The following is a 15,274-nucleotide window of genomic DNA, read 5'->3' on the forward strand; positions in this document are numbered from 1 at the left end:
TTATCAAGGAAAATTTGAAAATATCCTTGAAACATTTTTTCTGACTTCATGGACATCTCTTCCTGTGACAAAACTAGTTACCAGTTCACTTATCCTGTGCTTTGATATAACTGCCTTGTGTTATTCACATTTCTGAACCACATAGGAGGGTGGGGGCTTCTGTTGTCCAAAGTAATACAACTTTGGTGTTGGATGTGAGAGGCTGTCTTTGAATATTCTTTTCTTTAGTTGGGCAGGAGGCTGCACCGGCACAATGAAGGGAGTGGTGAATGGTCTTTGGTCAGATTTGGGTTGGCAGATATGGAGAGCGATTCTTGACATCAAGCTTTGAAGTCGTGGGGGTAGCAGCTGGAGTTTTCCCACAGCCGTCAGCGATGAGGACCTAGTTAGAAGTGGCTGTAAATATCATGAAAATATTAGTGGGAGGCCTCTGCAGTGGAATATCTGCACCTTTGCGGGATTGAGATTAGGTAAATACATGCCCCAGTAGAGTGGTTGGCAGCAAATATGCACACAGTGGCAGCTCTTCCCAGGCTCAGCTGGATTGGCCAAGACATCGGCCATTCAAACTATTGATGATGATTTTGTTATATTCAGTAGATATTAGTCCAGGATTTGAGGCAGTGCCTCCACCAACAGGTATGATAACAAGGTACTGGTTTGGTTATGGAGGTAAATGGATGGGGTGAGAATAGTTGGAGTGGACCAGAGTGACATTTTACAATCCTTATTTTGATGTTAAGACCCTCACGGAGTGCAAAGCTCCCTTTAGTTCTTTAGCAGTTATTTTTAAAGGTAATGGTTCTAGTAGGGATTTTGAATGTTCAAATAGCAGTCACTGTAAGAACAATGTTATTTTCGAGATCATTCACAGGATGGATAAGGTTGAAGCAGATGCTGATCAGGCAGTCATAGGAATAGATGTTGGTAACCACCCCCACGATAATAAGGTTATTGAAAATACAGGGATGATAGGATTGTTATTGTCAGATACCCTAGTAACAATTTTACTTGTGAGATCTATAGAGAAAGGGTTTTGGCTTTTAAGGAATACAAGCCATCTTTGCAGGAGGAAGTCATGTTGAGATAGGGGTGCAAATGTGATCACTGCCAGAGTTTTAATGGTACACCAATATGTGAAGTCTGTTGACATTGGGGCAGCTGAGGAAGGTGCACCAATTGCTGTTGGGCAAAGAGAAACCAGGCCTTTCCGCAGTGTGACCTGTGGCGAGGACTTTCACTGTAAAATAGGCCGAGTACAACATGAACACCGCAAGCACCCTGCTGTCTAGAATAAGAGATTAGCTGCTTCTGGTTCCAGAAGCAGGGCTGGCGGTAGGAAGGGTTCAGAACATTTGAACAGAAAAGAAGACCAGCCTATTCTTCGCATTAGAGCAAAAATGCCGCCAAGAATATAAATGTCTTAATCACTAGAGACCTTGGAACCCAGAGCTATAAGCAGGTGTCAGATAAGCGCAGGATTGTTCAGTTCCGCAAGAAAAGGGAGGCAGCTGGTTAACTGTCAGTGAACAATGAAAATGTTAAAAGTCATCAAGAGGATGTTGACAAACATGAGGCAGCTGATGGCTGATAAGTTAATAAGGTTAGTCCAGGTAGGTTGCTGGCTGATGACATTTTAATCAAGAATTATTTATATTCTGCTTGAGATCCTGTTTTAACAGAGAATTTTTGAGAGGGTGCATCTTTTAGTAAGAATAACCAAGATATCTTTATGTCAGCTTCTTAATGAAGCTGACAGCTTCCTCCCAAAGAGGCTGACACTAGAGGCAAGGGCATAGTTGTTTTCAATAATGTAATGAATATAGTCTAAAATGTTTGTGAGACGGATAGGAATGAAACTCCCGAGGTTGGGTCTAATGTAAAGGAGCACATGGAGTAAACACAAGCTCTCAAAGGAGATAAGTTAGGAAAAGGTCAAGTTAAGAGAATGCCAGAACTATTAAAGAATAATTGGAGGCTGCTAGCTAGGGCAGCTTGTGCGTGGCCCAGTCGCAACGAGCATCCCACTGCAGTCGGTGCATTATTAAAGTTTATTTGAACCCATTTCTCAATTTTTAATAACAAAACAGATATTAGGTTTGGGCTAACAATGAAACTGGAGAATAGGCACTTAGGTTTTAAGGAGAATATTCCCACTGGCCTGGACAGGGTGGATGCTGATATCTTGGTCAGGAAGTTTTACCCAAATTCAATATAGTAAAGTTCCACCTAGCATTAATAATAGTGGCAGACTTTTGATTCATAAGTTGGATGAATGACCCAATCAAGCTCCAAAACATCAACAATTTGCTTCCCATTACCATCAGCCTAAGTGGGCTGACAGTGTTGTGCAAAGTCTTGGCCAAAAGATTGAATTCCCCACAGCCACCACTGGTTGTAACAAGAAGATTGACATTCTTCGTAATTGAATGAAAAGGAAGAATTTGGAGGAACTTGCCATCGTGTTTGTTGATCTGGCCAAGGTGTTAAGACTCAGTTCACCACAAGATGATTATTAAAGCTTTGGGTCCAATGGGGGGAGGGGGGGGGGGGGTAGCTATCAGGTTTGTGAAGGATAATATGGCAAAATACAATTAAAATAAGATCATTTATTCGAACTCAACTGTATTTGCTTAGTTCTTCACAATATTGACAATAAATCAAGATAAAAATTTTACTGACCACTGGATGTAATTTAAATATCAAATTTGGCTCAGTGAATGTATTCTTAATAGGAAGGAAGTAGTCCAAGGGCTACTTGAGGACAGAGAGCTGAGGATTTTTTTCCATAGAACATTTCAGCACAGAAAACAGGCCCTTTGGGCCTTCTAGTCTGTGCCAAACTATTATTTTGCTTTGTCCCACTGACGCACCAAATCCATAACCCTCCATACTCCTCCCATCCATGTAACTATCCAAATGTTTCTTAAATGTGAAAACTGAGACCACATTCACCATTTCAGTGGGAAGTTCGTTCCACATTCCCACTACTCTCTGTATGAAGTTCCCCCTAATGTTTCCCCTAAACCTTTCCACATTTACCCTTACCCATGTCCTCTGGTTTGTATCTCACCTACCCTCAGTGGAAAAACCATACTTGGATTTACTCTATCTAAACCCCTCATAATTTTGCATACTATCAAATCTCCTCTCATTCTTCTAAACTCCAGGGAATAAAGTCCTAATCTGTTTAAACTTTCCCTGTGACTTCATTCCTGAAGTCCCAGCAACATCCTAGTAAAAGTTTTCAACACTCTTTCAATCTTATTGATATCTTTCCTGTAGTTACATGATGAAAATTGCACACAAAACTCCAAATTTGGCCTCAAAAATGTCTTATACAACTTTACAATTCCAACTCCTATACTCGAGACTTTCCTCTGTTGGATGTCTCAGTCGAGACCCGAAACCAATGACTGTCCACTTTCAGATGTCAAAGAAGATTGATAAAACCATATACAAAAATAATTGGGGAGTTCATCTGATGCCCTAACCCAGCCATTCTTAATGGAGGGGGTGGGGGTATGCAGCCCCTTCTAAGGACCACAGGACTATTAAGGGGGCCACAAACTGAAATTCTAATTTTTTTTTTTGTAATGTATTTTGCGCAGTCGGTAGGAGAGAAGCATGGAAGAAACCAACTAAACTGGACAGGGAAGAGGTCTCATAAACCGAGTAGAGCCTTCAGGAGGCAATAGCTTAAACTATAATTACTTTTCAACTAATTTAATTAAAGCAGATCATCTAATTGTCCATATATCCTGACCATTGCAACTAAATATCAAAGTTTCTCTCAGACAGGGAAGTGCTTTTAAAGATGCATCAAGGTCAGAAAAAACATTATAAACATACAATATATGAACTAAAGAACTGAAAGTGCTCACGTAGCATCTTTGGAAAGAATTTGTGTTTCAGATTGGTGACCTTTTATTGTCACTAATGTGAACATTTCATTTTCTTTCTGTAGAAACAAGCTCTTTGGCCCAGCACATCCACATTGACTGCTGCACCTAAATTGCATTTTCTCATTTTATTTTAGATTCCTTGGCTCTGTAATTTTGTTTGCTTGCAAATAAATAACTACATCTTGAATATATTGCCACAAGCCAGTTTTCGCTCCACCTTCCAGAAGACGAAGAACCATATGCCAACAATAAGAATCAAGAGACTATCTATGAGTGCTTCTCTGCTCACTTCTTTTTACCAGAAGTCAAGCTCACAGAAATTTTAAATGGACGTTCTGCCACCAAATAAGTGGCTTGGTTTAAGTTTGAGGCAGAAACTGCAATCTCAAAATGCTGCTTTCTTTTTCTGTTCTTTACCCAAATTGAGAACAAAAACCGTCAATAAGATCTGTTGAAGACGTGGAAATCACCAACTGTTGATGGAAGCAGATCAATGCCCTGACCCAAAATGTAGCACCACCAATTCGCCAAGCTTATCATTCTTATTAAAAACAAAATTTCATTCATTCAGAAATTAGTTGATAGACCAAACTATATATGAATATCCAAAATCAAGGGCTTATAAAATTTCAAATACAGTAAAACCCCTTTGTATCCGGAATTCAAGCAATCAGCAAAAAAATAAGTGAGGTAAATTTTTAAAATTTAAAATAAATAAGAATAATATGTAAAATAATGTTTAAAATTTTTTAGTAAATATTCTCTGAAGTAACACATAAACTGGTGAAGATGGAAGCAAATATTCAGCCAGCGGAGAGCCTTGGTTGTGCTTTGCTTGTAGCAGCTATTTGAATAAAGTTGTGTGATAGAGCAATGGGATCACTCAAAAGAGCTGGTTGATGGCGCTCGCTGTTGGGGCGACTCAATTAAAGTCCCTCCTTATCCCTGCTTAGTAAGAGTCACTCCGGTCAGAGGCTTTATCTGTAAACTTGGGGTGGGGGGGTGGGGGCGGGTTCATTATCTATAATGTTATTTCAGGCAGCTTCATAGGGAGGGAGGAACAAAATACAGCAACAGCTGAATGTTTTCAAAGAATGTGAATGAAAATAAAGTAAATCCTTTAAGGTTTATATATTCAGGCAAGCAAAGTTTGATCAGTGTTAGTATAATACTTTTGTCTTTTAAACTTTTTATTCTTAATGCAGGTGTATTAGTTAGGCATTGTAAGAGTGAGCCTCAAGCATAAAATACACTTAGCTGGCATCTAACAATCCCCATAAGGGCTGGACACCAGGGATTTTAATGTATATCTGCTTTTTGCTAATGAGGGTCAAACCAGGGTTTTCCTCTTGGGCACAAAATCTTTTACCAAAAAGTGTGGATGCTAGTAATTTGGCCCAAGCCCAAAATGAAAGCAGCAGCAATTACTCACAATTACATTAAACATTGAAAGGACAGGTGAGTCTCAGCCATGTTGATTTAATCCTTGGTTACAAAATGATTGTGCAGGGCTGCAGTGCTGCCGGAGCTCGATGGAGCACTGCTCTGGCACCTCTGTAAAATAAAAGGCAAAATAAATAAGCGGGGAATTTAAAATAGTGGGGTTTAACAGATGACGCATATTAAATACAGCAGGGATTTTAGGTAAGCAGGTGTTGGGGTGGAGGATGGGGAGCGTTATGTGCACATGCCATCAGATACACGGAGTTACGTTCTACGGGGAGTTTCAGTTTGGTGTCATCTTCTCTGAGTCTTGAATGACCAGCAGTGATATTTCCAAAGGGGAAAAAGTGGCGACAAGTATGAAAAGTCCACACTCCAGATGACGGGATGCAAACTCAAGAGCCGGGGCCAAGACAGCTGGGGGCCAAATTCAAGAGCTGGGGGTGGGATAGTGGGGAGGCCAAACTCAAGAGCTGAGGCCGGGACAGCCAGGGAATCTGGGTCCGGGAAAGCAGGGCCAGGACAGTTGGGGGCCAAATTCAAGAGCCAGGATTAGAAAAGCCAGGGAAACCGGGGCTGGGGTTTGTGAAAGTGTTCAGTGCTTCAAGGTCTTACAAAACAAGGCTGAGGTGGCATGGGAGAGTAAAGACCTATGGTGCCAAAAAATTCATATGCTTCATCTCATGAAGTGTGGAAATACATCTGTGAAGTGAGAATCAGCAAGGTGGACCTGTCAATGGAAGATATAGAAATCATTCTGAATACATTGATATACGATGGGAAGGTAGAGATGACTATTATAGCTGGAAAGGAAGGCACTGTTGGTAGGGTGGATGGGCAAATGAAGCTGTATAGCGCAGTCAATCCAATCATCCAACCCACTGGCCTTATGAGTACACTTTGTGGGATGTGCCCAGTATTTGACAATTGCCATGAACATGGAGACATTTCCACCAGCAACTTGTTAATGTATGATGGAGTGGCTAAAAACCTCCGGAAAAGTTGAGGGGTCGTGCTCGAGTTTGGTGTTCTTCATCCCCTAGGGGATCCAGAGAAGGGGGACACCCTCCAGTACATTTAGAAGACTAGGTGCAGTGATTTGCAGACTTTATTCAGTCCATCTCCAAGACTACGGGCTGTTTACTTAAAGACTTTGTATGTTTCCATTCAATACATCTTAAGTTAAGAAGCGTGGGATCTATAGTGACTGTGATTAGTGGAAGTTATAATCAAATTCTCTGTAGTGTTAAAATCAAGTGAATCCAATACTTTGTCATATTATTAAATTAAACAACACTCTCAATTATACAATGCCAAATGCAACATGGTGACCACCAAGGCCAGGTCTCGTGAGACTTCCTTGTTGCCGTTTTTGGTAAGCTCCAGCACCTAAACAATTAGCATTGCACCCCTGTAGATTGGGCAGCAAAAGGCAGCTAAAAGATCATGGCTTACCTCCCACACTGTTCAGCAACTTCCTGGGAACTGAATGCATGTTTTGATGAGGAATTGAGTTACAGGAAAAGATTAAACAGTTAAGACTTTATCTCTGGAGTCTAGAAGAATAAGGGGAGATTTGATAGAGGTATATGGAGGTTCACAAAATTATGACGGGTATAGAGTAAATGCAAGTAGGCTTTTTCCACTATTAGGTGAAATACAAACCAAAGGATATGGGTTAAGAGTGAAAGGGGAGAAGTTTATGGGAACATTAGGGGGAATTTCTTCACCTAGAGAGTGCTGGGAATAAGGAGCCGACAGCTGAAGTAGTGAATGGAGGCTCAATTTTAACATTCAAGAAAAATTTGGACAGATCCAAGGATGAGAGGGATATGGAGGGATATGGCTTGAGTGCAGATTAGTGGGACTCTGCAGAAAAATAGGAGAAGGGCTGAAAGTCCAGTTTTCTGTGCTGTAATGCTCTATGATGTCATGCGTGAGGATAAATTAATACCTGGCAATGAAATCCTCCAGGTTTGAATGTCGTACTAACATTGACAGGTGGAGAAACATCTTGATGGTGGGTTGAGAGTGTCATGAAGAGAACTAACTTTTTTTAAAAGAAACCACTGCAAGGCTGGAGAGGACACAAAAAACAAAAAGGGGCCCATTGAACAAATGCTCTTTAAGCATTAGTACTATTAAATAGGCTTTGCTTTTCAATTTTTATACGGAATAATTAAAGCACTCAATCAATTCTTGTCATTTCAATGAGATTTGATCTCTATTTAAACATATTATTTTGAATTGCTGTAACTATATCAAATATTACACAATTTCAACATATCTGGAGCTTTCTGAGGAAACAAATTTGTATACTGAGAATAAGTAAAGAATGTATTTCAATAACTGAAAAAGGGAATGGCTGGCCTGAATCTGAAATAGGGAATCATCTTGGTAAAAAAATGTACTGCAAATTAAGATGTTCAACTGTTTAAGCAGGACCCACAAAACACAATTATTGCCTACATAATAGGCCATATACCTTATTTTAAAAATTCAGTATACTGCAAGATACCAGAGTAATGGTAAATCTATAATTAAAGGGCTGCCACAGCAAGTCATCTCTATGCAATAATTTCATTCATCACAATTTCAGGGCAGTCCATTTTCACGTTGCCTGCTGAGATAGGGAAGAGGGCAAGCGAAACACTGCAAATTCTTGGAAAATGTTGGTCGATATTTATTTCTTGACAATTTGGATGACGTCCTCATGCTCCATTATATGTGTCAGCCCCACTCTTTGAGGACTGTACTTTGTACTTGTACCCTGGAATCAAAAACAAAATGGGAATAATTGAACCATAGAGCATTTACAAAGCCTGTATATTTTACAAAGATTGTTTGGCTTATTATTTCCATGCTAATTAAAACTACACAAAGTAAATGCACCTTTCAGACCTGATTCACAGCCATGAAGGTTAAAGTTGTTCATGTAGTAATCCAAGTAATTTTCAAAGTGACGAGGGTTTCTCTGAAGCTCCAAACAAAACATTCCCACCCCATCCAACTTGGGTGGGGGAAACGACAGACACATCCATATAACAAATAAATGGTCGACATTCTGGCACAAAACATTGTCTAATTCTTCCTACGGATCAGGTCGGAAACCTGCAATTAATTTGTGTAGCTTTATTAGTGTGGAAATAATAAGCCAAACAATCTTTTCAAATTTTCAAGCATCTCCAGACTTCTTGTTCATCCATCTAATCTTTCCTTACAAGTAATTTTTTTTATTTCCTGGCAATACCTTTGTAAATCTTCTCTTCAACCTCTCTCATGAAATTATATCATTCCTGTGGTCACCAGAAATGCAAACAGAACTTAGGATTTAATCTAATGAGCATTTTATACTGCTCTAAAATGACCTCCTGTTTTTATTCCATGCCACAGCAAATAATGGAAAGCACCTGGCAAGCTTTTCTGACCACCAGATTGACCTGTGCTGTTACATTTGAGAAATGGTGAAAATTCAATTCAAAATTCCTCCTCATCCCTCAATTTCATCTCTGATGTTATTATTCTCTTTCCTTGTTCATTTCCCTATGTGCATCACCAAAAAATTCATTATTTTTATTCCAGATAAATTTTAGGTTATGTATCAAGTATTGAATCTTGTAGAGGCCCACTCATAATGGCCTTCTAGTCACAAAAGCAACTATCAACCATTTAAATTTGCTTCTTGACACTACTTTTGGAGAAAAGTTTGCTATTTGGCTTTTTACTTTTTTGACCAATTCTCTCCTGAATGAAACATTGGAAATTCCATATAGATTTCATCAAATAATTTTCCATCCCTGCCATCTCCTCAAAAAATAGACATGGTTATAATTGATTTGTGACTCTCCTTGATTATATGCCTTCCTAAATAAAGGTTTATATTGAACCTCAGTATTGTAAATTATGACTTGTTCATAAAGTTTCCTAAACAACTAGCAGGCACCCCTTCCCCTTCAAACAATAGTACTCATGCAGTCCTCTCGCATCAGAACTACATCCATACTGGATTGATAAATGAGCACACAATGAGAAGCTGGAGGGTTAGATGCTTCACTATTTCTTGCCTTACTCTTTTGACAAACTGGGGATACATTTCATTCAGGCCTGCATATTTTTTTTCTTTCAAAGATGCTAAATTCCTCAGTGCTTTCTTCTTTTACTATGTTATCTCATCCAATATTCCACATTTCCTCTTTAACTACAATTCTGGAACCATCCCACTCCATTTTGAAGGCACTCATAAATCACTGATTACATGCTATCACAGAATACATATATTTTTGACTTGTCATGGTGTCTTATTCTTTCCTTGTTAACTTCCTACTCTATGCAATTTAAGATTGTCTTTGATTTTAGTTCCCAATAGTTTCATGTTTTCTCTTTACTTTTCCTAATTTCACCAGTACATTCTCCAAAGTACCAAGCACCGAGGTCTCACAGAAACTGCCATTTATTGGCTTTGCTTAACCTGCATTCACGTGAGGGTTCCACAACCTGTCGTCCCATCCTTTTTTGTAGGAACATATTTATCCTCATCCATTCAAATTTCTTTCTTGAATGTTGACACCAATTTATCTTCAAGAAGTAGTTTCTTGTCCATTTTTTGCTAAATACTTTTCAGGTTAGTATCATTGTTTTTCCTAATTTTGAAGCAATATTCCTATTTTACCTTGGTCTTTTTTAATAACTGTCTTAAATATTACTGAATAATGATCACTTTAAGAAAACTCTTTCTACCTGTCCAGCTTTAGCATTTTAGGTTTAAAAGAAAAGCTCTGCAAATGCTGGAAAATCTGAAATGAACACAATTGCTGAACACATTTAGCAGTCAGGCAGCCTCTACGGAGGGAGAAATCATTAACATGCTAAGCTGTTGAAAACTTTCATAAGAGAAAGTAAAATGGCATGGGACAATGGCATAGGAATTATTGCCATTTCTCTCTAATTCACTGTAAAACTGGTCTTGACATGGTATTGTGTAGATTTATTACAGATTTATGCAATGTTATGGGGAATCCTGAGATTTTGCTGAGCAATCTCACAGGACCCATCGATTGAAAATCACCTCGGAAACTTGCTGCCTGATCATATACTGTGTTTCTCATTTATGGTGAATGATGGGAATGGGCATTGAATGCATTTGTCTGAGATTATCACCACCTCACTGGGAGATGGATCCTTGAAGATACAAGGCATCTCATCAACTGTGGTTTAGTTTGGGATGGAATGGCAAGTTTAAACTTAAACTGGGGCAGACCTTCATCCTCAAATAAAGGCTGGCTCCAGCAGCTGCGCCTCTTACCTTAATGTTAGTACAAAGAAGAGTGCATTATGACTACCACACCACATTTAAACTAATGTAAGTAAATCACTGGAACTGTGCTTGATGGAAAAGGAAAAGCAAAGATGTAAGGTGATACACTTCTTGTACTTGGTTGAATAGGTGTTATGGGATGGATGAACATTACTGATGATGGAAGAGAGGAGGACCATGATGTTGTAGGCTATAATGTCCTTTCATAAAAATGAAACAAAAGAGGTAGGCAGACAATTTTGGTAATTGCACCACTCAGGAAGAACCAAAAAAAAGCTTCATAATGATAATATGCGGGCTGGTGAGATGGATAATGGGGCGGGCCATATCATGTTTTTGGTAGAGAGGGAAAGTTCAAGAAATGGACAAGTCACAGTCAAGAGCCTAATTAATTTAAAAAAAAAACATGAGATTTCACAGACACTAGGGTGGAGGCTGAAGTTGTCAGGACATGGAGAAACTAGGAGAATAAAGTCACTGCAGGAAGAAGACAGAATTATTGTAAATGAGATAATCATGTGAACCAGCTGGCTTAGAATGCCATATTTCAGATCTAAGCAATTCTTAATTAATAATGCAATAGAGAATACGATTATACGTACCCAGACTAGAGCATACTTAAATTGGCTTGCTAATGTCCTGTGAATTCGATGGCACTGCAGTTGAGAGACAAGGATATTTGGTATTATGTATTCTGCTATGTTTACTATGCATAACTTTGCTTCTGACCATCTTATTTTTCCAAGTTAAAAATCATGCAGACATACCAACATAGTAATCCATTACATGCTAGACTCTAGTTTACAGAATTAGTGCATAAAATGAAAACCTAAAGCCAAGTCCATTATTAATAAACCTAATTTTCTGGAGCCTCTTCTTTTGTTTCCAAGATACGTAATCAAATATTTTTAATGATAATGTTGCAGAAACTGATGTTTTCAAGCAATGTATTCCCAAAATTTATACATAAAAGTTATCAGACTTCTAACTCGTCAGTTTAGCTACCTTTGGTACATTCTCAGCCGATAGTTCCAATGATTTCAAATATTGTTGTCGAGTTTAAGGAGCTAAATTAAGTTGGCATTTCAGTAGAGGTTTGACAGAGTGTTTCACTGTCAGACGTACTATCTTCCTGATGAAGTGCTAAACCGATATTTGCTTTTCCACACAGATGCAAAAGATTTCAGGGACACAAAAAGAAGAGAATGTTCCATGTCCTGGATGAGATTCATCCTTTAATCAACACCACCAAAAGTAACTTTTATCTACATAATATTTGTGGATTTTGTTCTATACAAGCGATCTGTTGTACAGAATAATAATTGTAGCTACATTTTAAAAGGAGTGCACTACAAGGAAATATTTAATGTATCCTGAAATTGTGAAAAATCCCATTAAATCTCAGTTAAGATTATTAATGACCATATCCTTGTTATGTCCTTATATGACTTCCAGCATGGTAGAAGGCGAATTCAAAAGATTATGGCCATCTTTCAACTTGTAAATTGAAGCCCCTATGTTTCATTTTTGTAATTTGCCATGACTGAAACTCAAACTCTCGACTGCAATCTAGAACTATATCAATTCCATTACTGTATCACTCAGAGAATAAACAGAGTCAAATAAAAGGTCTGTGAAAAATGTTTACCTATTGAAAAAAAAATGGCCAGTCTGGTCATTAATTGCTTATAGATTAACATTAATTGCTTATAGATTAAAATCCTTATTTTTTTCAGAAATGAAAAGGAAATTGCATCAACAGCAAACATTTCCACAGATACTAATTTCAGAAAAACAAGGATGATGGAGAGAGGAAAAGTGAGAAAAAAAGCAGCATTTTCTTACCACATGTTCAACTGAGGCTGATCTTCTCATAATAATAGCACCTGAAAAATCTGGTCTTTCTGTTAAAATAAAATTCTGCATTAGAAATGGGCACACACATATTTAAACCACCTGGCTAATCAGTATTGAATATTCTTCTACCTCCTCTCTTCTTTGTGTAGATGCAGATTAATGCAAGATATTCCCACAGCATATCCATCAGATAATCCAAGTTGAGCTTCATCTCACAACTAGAAAAGATAAATTAGTGATAAATAGAAACACCCAAGCCCTCACACGAATAGAAAACTAGGGAAAGCTACATAAAAAGCACAGCTTAGACTTCGTTGTTTCTCATCTACTGAGGATCAAGATGCTTAAAAACTCATCATTTTCCTCTAAGTCAACAATTCTTACCGAAGTTCAGAGAGTCTCTGATCCTATGTCACATCCTGCTTTGACTTGGGATCAGAGACTCCCCAACAGAGTCCAAGACTGGACTCTGCCACAAAACTTCAACTCTGAAGCAGAGTGATAATTGCCACAGCATATGTCACCCAGCATCTCACAACCTTGTGAGCCCAGGACTTACTGCATGCAAACAGCTAAATGGCAGCTTATCCAAACAATTTGTCCCTAGGTGCAGTGTCCAGTCTCAGTGCAGTACTGCAGGTGGAACTGAACCAGATATGCCAGATCAATCTCATTCCCATTAATCAATGCAGTGGAGACAGAAACATTAATTGTACCTGTCATGTTTCCTGTTCAAAGTGGTAACTTCATTTAAAAAGATAATGTAGCAAATTTATTGTGCAAAGGCTTGCTAATGCACAAGTCACACATATCTGTAATAGACCATAGTCACCATTATGGGTTTCATCCAAACAATGCCATGTTAAATCTATTCAAAGAACCTACAATTTAACTTGGAGTTATTTCTTCAATGGTTAAATTTAGCATGAGTACATCTCATTATGTTAAACAGGAATTTCACTGAATTTCTCTTGTGAGCTAATTGAGAAATATTCTATAGTTTAGAGTCAATTAAACTAAAGCTTGATGTCTGGTTTTAACTACAATCCTAGAAGAAAATTCAATAAATACATTGCAAAACAGAACTGAACTAAAAGCAGTTCAATAACAGGGTCATGGATAAAGGTGAGCGAAGATAGAGGAATATTTTTTAAATTATTCAACCAGTAATAAATGTTCAGAATAATCTGCCAAAAGAAGTGACAGCAAAGTTATAAATGAAAACATCTTCTGGTGCAACATAGAAGTTCACCAGTACTGCACCATCTGCTCAACATTTGGAAGAAGATTCACGTAGAAAGGAATAAAACAAATGATCAACTACCAAAACTAATATTGACGCAAAATCAACTAATCCCTTTCACAATAGATAACCTTTCCTTTAGAGAATGGGAGAGAAAAGGGATCAAAAGAATAGAAAATTGTTTTTCGGGAAATAAATTATCATCTTTTGAACAAATGAAGGACAAATATGATATAATTCACGATACAATGTTTGCATACCACCAACTAAAAACCTACTTGAAGGACAAATTGGGAAGCAGGCTGAGGTTACCAGAAGGAAGCAGCTTTGAATATGTGATTACAGACACAATGATAATTAAAAGATTTATAACAATCATGTAAATCAAACTGCAAGAGAAAGAGAACGAGGAAATAAGCTGTAAACCCAAACAAAAATGGGAACTAGATCTAAACATAAAGATAAAGAATGAAACATGGAAAAGCTATGCTCCAGAACTATGAGAAATTAGAAGATAGCCTGAGAATACAGCAAAGGTACATAGAAATGAATAAATGTATTCCATTGGAAAAAAATAACATATAATTTAAGAAATAACATCACAGTATTTGAACAAATTTGGGAACCGTACATGGAACACAACAGAGAAGTCCTACCACGGACCTCCACCGCCTAAAATGACAGAAGGAGAAGATGAAATGAACTGACCCAGTATGTAAAAGTAGAAGACTCAAATTTCTTGTTTATTTTCATTGTGTGATGACATTGTTTAATGGGTTTAATGTATCATATATGTTGAACGTTGAGTGAGTGGGGGGGGGGGTGAAGGAGGGAGGGAAGGGAGGGGGGAAAAGGGGAGAAAATGACACTGTGTATATCCAAGAGGGAAATGTTTGTGTGTATTTTGGTCAGTATGGTTCATAGTGTGAAAAATAAAATTTAAAAAAAAATTAAAACATCTAACTAATGTCAATTAAAACAGAATTGTTCGCACCACCAGAATTGACGAGGAAGACAAAATACAAATATCACAAGCTGAAGATTGCAGAAATAAACCAATTTCCTTAATTTCACACATTTTGCTATTTACCCTTCTTTTGAAGTTTAGAGTATCAGGCATCCCTTGTCCTTCTAGACAACAGGTCGTCTGATTTCATTACCTCTACTTCACCTTCCTTCATCAGCATTTTAAAAGGACCCTTCACTTTGACCCCATACCCACCAAAAGAAAAAAGATCATCTATTGGTCAGTGCACCAGTAGTTCAAAAGTGACAGATGTGAAAAAGCGAAATATTTCATCTCCAATTCTTACAAAAGCTCAGTGAGACTTACACATTCACTACTTGAGAAACATAAACTGAAGGTCCTTTTTTTGCTGTCATGAAAAAAGAATATTTTCAATTACTTATCAAAAGAAAGAACATATCCATGATGCTGTCTGACCTCTTATGTATTTCCATAGTTATCGTGGTCTTCTGGTCAGTAGGAGATTTTTGTAAACCTCACCAAAC

General features: G+C 37.9%; 2 protein-coding genes and 1 long non-coding RNA gene across 9 annotated transcripts in view; 1 reads left to right on the forward strand and 2 right to left on the reverse strand.

The window, feature by feature from the left end:
• The window catches only part of myo15aa (myosin XVAa), a 248,907-nt gene extending 240,990 nt beyond the window's left edge, over window positions 1-7,917 (reverse strand). For 5 of the 7 annotated variants that reach the window (XR_011347624.1, XM_069907177.1, XM_069907178.1 and 2 more), the window contains exons 1-2: window positions 7,303-7,774; window positions 5,338-5,459 (exon numbers count right to left, since the gene is read on the reverse strand). The gene's annotated coding sequence lies outside the window, so the exon portion shown is untranslated. Of the gene's footprint in view, window positions 1-5,337; window positions 5,460-7,302; window positions 7,775-7,833 lie in introns of those variants that run through there. The other 2 variants (XR_011347621.1, XR_011347622.1) reach the window with 2 other exon arrangements.
• The window catches only part of LOC138747702 (uncharacterized), a 59,230-nt gene extending 47,315 nt beyond the window's left edge, over window positions 1-11,915 (forward strand). The window contains exon 3 of the long non-coding RNA XR_011347632.1: window positions 11,834-11,915. This is a non-coding gene — a long non-coding RNA (uncharacterized lncRNA). The remainder of the gene's footprint in view (window positions 1-11,833) is intronic.
• Window positions 8,008-15,274, reverse strand: part of drg2 (developmentally regulated GTP binding protein 2) — a 29,999-nt gene continuing 22,732 nt past the window's right edge. The window contains exons 10-13 of the mRNA XM_069907183.1: window positions 12,649-12,737; window positions 12,508-12,566; window positions 11,265-11,318; window positions 8,008-8,118 (exon numbers count right to left, since the gene is read on the reverse strand). Of these exons, the coding sequence (XP_069763284.1) occupies window positions 8,032-8,118; window positions 11,265-11,318; window positions 12,508-12,566; window positions 12,649-12,737 (289 nt within the window). The 3' untranslated portion in view covers window positions 8,008-8,031. The remainder of the gene's footprint in view (window positions 8,119-11,264; window positions 11,319-12,507; window positions 12,567-12,648; window positions 12,738-15,274) is intronic.

Source organism: Narcine bancroftii, chromosome 12, assembly GCF_036971445.1.
Source record: "Narcine bancroftii isolate sNarBan1 chromosome 12, sNarBan1.hap1, whole genome shotgun sequence".
Taxonomy (NCBI): Eukaryota; Metazoa; Chordata; class Chondrichthyes; order Torpediniformes; family Narcinidae; genus Narcine; species Narcine bancroftii.